The 5,910-nt window shown below is 42.3% G+C and overlaps 1 protein-coding gene across 1 annotated transcript in view; it reads left to right on the top strand.

The window, feature by feature from the left end:
* The window catches only part of Zfp90 (ZFP90 zinc finger protein), a 10,924-nt gene extending 6,035 nt beyond the window's left edge, over positions 1 to 4,889 (top strand). The window contains exon 3 of the mRNA XM_026777393.1: positions 2,974 to 4,889. Coding sequence (XP_026633194.1) covers positions 2,974 to 4,716 — 1,743 coding nt within the window. The 3' untranslated portion in view covers positions 4,717 to 4,889. The remainder of the gene's footprint in view (positions 1 to 2,973) is intronic.
* The last annotated feature ends 1,021 nt before the right edge of the window (positions 4,890 to 5,910 follow it).

The raw sequence follows: 5,910 nt of genomic DNA, 5'->3' as shown, positions 1-5,910 counted from the left end.
AAGCACACAGAATACTGTATAAATAAGAAAGAAAGAAAGAAAGAAAGAAAGAAAGAAAGAAAGAAAGAAAGAAAGAAAGAAAGAAAGAAAGAAAGAAAGATGAATCATGTTAGAGTTTTTGAAAAATCAAGGTTTCAAAAGCCAGTATATCTGTGTTCATTTTTAACTCACAGAGAGAGAGTTCACCCTGTGATGGAGCTTCTGTCTAGCCTCAGTACATTGTGTTCTGTAACCGTACACTCCTTAGTAAATTGATACTCAGCGAGTGCACACTGTTTGAAAAAATTCTGTTCCAGGTCTTTACTAATGAAAACAAAAAACAACAACAACAACTAAACTTTTATTAAGTGACCCACTGAAAAGAATTCTAATAATACAAAGCCTTTCTTGCCTGTAGGAGTTTTGTTTCTTGTTTTTGTTTGTGAGCAGTGTCCTGTTGTGTGGTCCAAGCTGGCCTCAGACTTGCCACCCTGCAGCTCCCAGGTGCTGAAGTTACAAGTGCCATTGTGTGTGACTGTCCTTACAAGGTTAGGATTAATTCTCGTTGCAAGTGTAGATATTTGGGAATTGGGCTTTTTCAACTGTGTTTCCTCTCCCAATATTTTATTATAAAAATTTCAAATATATGGAAAAATTTAAAAAAAACTGTGCAGCAATTATCATAAAGCTGCCTAGATGATCACATTTGTTGGTAGTGTGGTATTTGCTTTATTACATATCTCCTCGTCTACGCACGTAGGAATTACCTTTCTAATGCGCTTTAAAGGAAGTTGGAAACATAAGTATGCATATCAGTAACTGGAGTTGTTTCCTTTCTTTTTCCTTTTGAAATATTGAGAATAAAATCCAGGACTTTGCACAAGTTCTTTTTAAAAAGTGCTGTATTGCTGAACTTACTCCTGAGTCCAGAGTCAACGTTTTTAATTAATTATTCTTAAATCTCAGGGCATGCCTGGAAAAAGAAAACAAGACTCTCAGGGCATGTTTATTCTGGCTTTTTTTTTTTAATAAAGAGATTACTTTCTTTATATGTATGCAAAAGTAGGAAGTATGTGTACCCGTGTAGAGTGTCCACCAAAGCCAGAGGCGGGTACTGGATCCTCTGGAGTTGGAGGTACAGTCAATTGTTAGCTACCCAGTGTGGGTGCTGGGAACTGAACTTGGGTCCTCTGCAAAAACCATATGTGCTCTTAAATACTGAGCCATCTCTCAAACCCTGTCCACTTTTATATATATGTGTGTCTTGTTTGCATGTATGTCTGTGCACCATGTGTGTACAGCCCACAGAGAAGAGGCATCTTTTGGTTTTTCAGAATAGGGTTTTCTGTGTAAAAGTCTTAGCTGTCCTGGAACTTGTCTTGTAGATCAAGCTAGCCTTGAACTCACAGAGATCTGCTTACCTCTGCCTCCCCCCCCCCCGAGTTAAAGGTATGTGCTACCACATCCAGCTCAGTTTTTTTTTTTAAATAAATGCTTATATGTACAATCCTATTGCTTTTGACAAGTGTGTTCACCCTTTCAACCCATATTCCCTAGCATTTTTGTTGTTGTTTTTTGGGTGGGGGTTTGTTTGGGTTTTTTTGTTTTGTTTTGCTTTTTTTTTTTTTTTTTTTTTTTTGAGACGTAGCCCTGGCTGCTGTCCTGGAACTCACTTTGTAGACCAGGCTGGTCTTGAACTTACAAGGATCCACCTGCCTATGCTTCCCCAATGCTGGGATCAAAGGTGTGCACCACAATTGCCTGGCCTTGTTTTTGTTTTTGAGAAAGCATCTCCCTACGTGTATCCAGACTGGCCTCAAACTCATGATCTATTCTGCCCCAGTTTCTCAAGTACTGGAATTCTAGGTATAAGTGACCATGCCTGGCATTTCCCTTAGGTTTTAAAGATAACCGTTTTTTAGATTTATTTATTTCATTGTTTTATGTATATGAGTGTTTTGCCTGCGTGTATGTATATACATCATGTGTATGCCTGATGCCCGTAGAGCTCAGAAAAGAGGGCATTGGGTCCTCTGAGACTGGAGTTACAGATGATTATGAGTTTGCACATGGGTGCTGGGAATCGAACCTGGAATTCTGCAAGAGCAACAAGTGCTCTTCAACACTGAGCTGACTCCCCAGCCCTAAAGGCTCCCATTCTTAGAACCTAAAAGTCAATGTGTTATAGTGTTAGTATGCTGTGGTAAAAACAGACTTAAAATACATCTGTTGATTGAAATAGATCTGTGGTCAAGAGAAGGGATTGGGGAGCTGGGGAGACGGCTCAGTGGTTTGAGCACTTGCTCTTGCAGAGGACTCGGGTTCACTTCTCAGCACCTACATAGAATAAATATTATTTTACTATAAGTGTTATACATACATCACACACATTAAAAACACACACAAAAGAAAGATGATTGCTATAGAATCAGAGCTCAGATAGATTGAAACTACCCCTCAATGTAAGGTCAAAATTATGCCGGGCGATGGTGGCGCACGCATTTAATCCCAGCACTCGGGAGGCAGAGGCGGGTGGATCTCTGTGAGTTCGAGACCAGCATGGTTGTTAGTTAGAGCTAGTTCCAGGACAGGCTCCAAAGCCACAGAGAAACCCTGTCAAAAAAGCAAAAAAAAAAAAAAAAAAAATTAACTTTAGTTTGCTCCATTTTTAGTACAGTGTATGGCCCCCCAAGTATGTCAAAGAATCTTTTCAGTACATCCTTGACAGTAGATCCTATAGAGAAATTATGAAATCAACTTTAAAGAAACTATAAAATTGGTGGATTAGAATGGTAGACTTTTTTGTTATGCCCCCTAAAATGAACAGGAAACATGGAAACCTACAGGATAGAATATGACTCTATTTTGTTTGCATCTGCACCTCACACACTTCGGCTCCTTTCTTCTTTTGTTTCCTGTCAGACTAACCCCACTCACAAGGGCTTGCCTCATTCTCTGGACGTGACAGACACTCTGGATCCCTAATACTCACTGACACCCCACTCTCTTTCCCGCAGCATAAGGCTTCCGCCGTCTCATCTGTCCTGTAGCCTTCTGTTTGCTCTGAAAGGAATTTGGGAACTTTTGCACTTTATATTTCTTTTAGACTGGAAGACCAGGCCTGACACCAAGCCGTCAAGTCTTCGGCAGGGCACATCTGGAGGATCCCACAGTACAGATGTTCTGTCACGTGCCACACAGGGAGATCCCTGGGATGTCAGGATCCAGAGGCACCAGGAAAGTTGGGGGAGACGTCTGGGACCAGAGGCATCGTCCCAGAAAGAAATAGCCACTCTGGAGACAAATCTTGAGCAAAATAAATTTGACGAAGACTCTAGATTGAGCACCGACTTGGTCCCACAACTAGACATGCCTTCAAGTGTAAGGCCCAGTGGATGTGAAACACTTGGAAATAACTTGGAGTATAACTCAGAATTAGTTACTCGGAATAGTGTCCTTGCAAAAAAGAAGCCTTATAAATGTGACAAATGTCGAAAGTCATTTATTCACAGATCATCCCTTAATAAGCATGAGAAAATTCATAAAGATGATGCCTATCCCAATGGTACAGACCAAGGCGTCTATCCTGGAAGGAAACATCATGAATGTACTGATTGTGGGAAGACCTTCCTCTGGAAAACACAGCTTACTGAACATCAGAGAATTCACACTGGGGAAAAGCCCTTCGAGTGTACTGTGTGTGGGAAGGCCTTCAGGCACAGCTCATCCCTCGGTCAGCATGAAAATGCACACACAGGAGAGAAGCCCTACCAGTGTAGTCTCTGTGGGAAAGCCTTCCAACGCAGTTCCTCCCTCGTTCAACACCAGAGAATCCACACTGGAGAAAAACCCTACCGATGCAATCTCTGCGGGCGGTCTTTCAGGCATGGTACCTCCCTCACTCAACACGAGGTTACACACAGTGGAGAGAAACCCTTCCAGTGTAAGGAGTGCGGGAAAGCCTTTAGTAGATGTTCTTCGCTTGTCCAGCACGAGAGGACTCACACCGGAGAGAAGCCTTTTGAATGTAGCATATGTGGGAGGGCTTTTGGGCAGAGCCCATCCCTCTACAAGCATATGAGGATTCACAAAAGAGGCAAGCCTTACCAAAGCAGCGACTTCAGCATGGCTTTCGAGCCCAATGCATCTCTTAGTCAAGGTGAAAGTGCACTTACCGAAGTGAAATTGCACCATTGTGATAACTGTGGGGAAGACTTCAGTCACATCGCAGACTTCACGGACCATCAGAGGGTCCATGCTGGAGAGACGCCCTATGACGCTGAGCAGTCTGTGTCTCAGCCCGGAGAGAAGCCCTACCAGTGTAATGTATGTGGAAAAGCTTTTAAAAGGAGCACAAGTTTCATAGAGCATCATAGAATTCACACTGGAGAGAAACCCTACGAATGTAACGAATGTGGAGAAGCCTTCAGTCGGCGCTCCTCACTGACCCAGCATGAGCGAACCCACACTGGAGAGAAACCCTATGAATGTATCGACTGCGGCAAAGCCTTCAGTCAGAGCTCATCCCTTATTCAGCATGAAAGAACGCACACCGGGGAGAAACCCTATGAATGTAGTGAATGTGGGCGTGCCTTTAGAAAGAAAACCAACCTGCACGATCATCAGAGAATCCATACTGGAGAAAAACCTTATGCTTGTAAGGAATGTGGGAAAAGCTTTAGTAGGAGCTCAGCTCTTACTAAACACCAGAGAATTCATGCACGAAATAAACTGTAGGAAACCGAAAATTATGGAACGGGTAGGAAGCTTTGTCTAAAGTACTGTCCCAATCTAGTATCAGGATTCTGAAAGTTTGGAAATGTAAATATGTTTTTGTATCCTGCATATGGAGAAAACTGTGCCAAGAGACAGGTTTTTTTTTTAAATAAACGCCACTCTTTTATATTTGATTACAGACTTTTTGTAAAACTACATAGTCATTTAGAAATGGTACAACCTTGCTAAAGCTTTTGAATATGTATGTCTGAAATCACCAAGTTTTGAAGCTTGGTATATAAATTCTGTTGTTTACAAGCTTAAAAGAAAGAAAACTCAGTGTGGCCAAAACATTTTAAACATTATAGTTTCACTTGACTGAAACAAGTTCTTCTTCTTTCTCTTTCTCCTCCTCCTCCTCCTTTTTTTCTTTTTCAAGACAGGGTTTCTTTTTAGCTTTGAAGCCTGGCCTTGAACTCACAGAGATCCACCTGCCTCTGCCTCCTGAGTGCTGGGATTAAAGGTGTGGGTCACCACCACCTGGCTTGGCTAAAACTCTTCCATGAAGCTTGAAACCATGGAAATCAGTTTGTGTCCAGGAAGTCACCACTGAAAGAATTAGAGTCACCAGCGCAACCACTTCTCTGTACTGGGGGGAACGAACGCTGAAGTGGGCTGCCCAGTAGGACAGAACTTGTAATAGCAAAGCTAAATGGAAAAGCTGGTTTCCTGGTTCTTTGGCCTCATACCACTGGTTTGGAGAGGGCATTTGGGAATTCAGCGAGCTTTAAAGTAAAACTTTTAAAATAGATACCCAAACGGCTTTTGAACTCTCGTGGGCTGGACATTTTGGAGTGTCTAAAGACATCATAGGCAAAAAGAATATGCAAATTTGTCACAAATGTAAGGCCCCTTATTGGACACTTACAAAGCTACAGATAAGTAGAAACTGACACCGGTTGGACTGGTGACACGCGTGCTTCTTTCTCGGCGGTCATTACCCCTTCAGCTCACGAGTCCTTTCATGAGAAGGTCTGACTCTGAGCTTCCTCTCTACTGCCTTCCCACCCCACCCCTTTCTCTGTCTCTGCCCCTATGCCTGTCTGTCCCTTTTTCCTCTTTTTGCCAAGTTTACTGTAGAGAATTATAAACCTAATTACCCACAGCCATAAACTTTATCTTTGACTCCACTTACAGAAGCAACATGTTTTGGTT

The sequence above is a fragment of the Microtus ochrogaster genome, chromosome 4, assembly GCF_000317375.1.
Source record: "Microtus ochrogaster isolate Prairie Vole_2 chromosome 4, MicOch1.0, whole genome shotgun sequence".
NCBI lineage: Eukaryota > Metazoa > Chordata > Mammalia > Rodentia > Cricetidae > Microtus > Microtus ochrogaster.
This window is presented reverse-complemented; position numbering and strand designations above follow the sequence as displayed.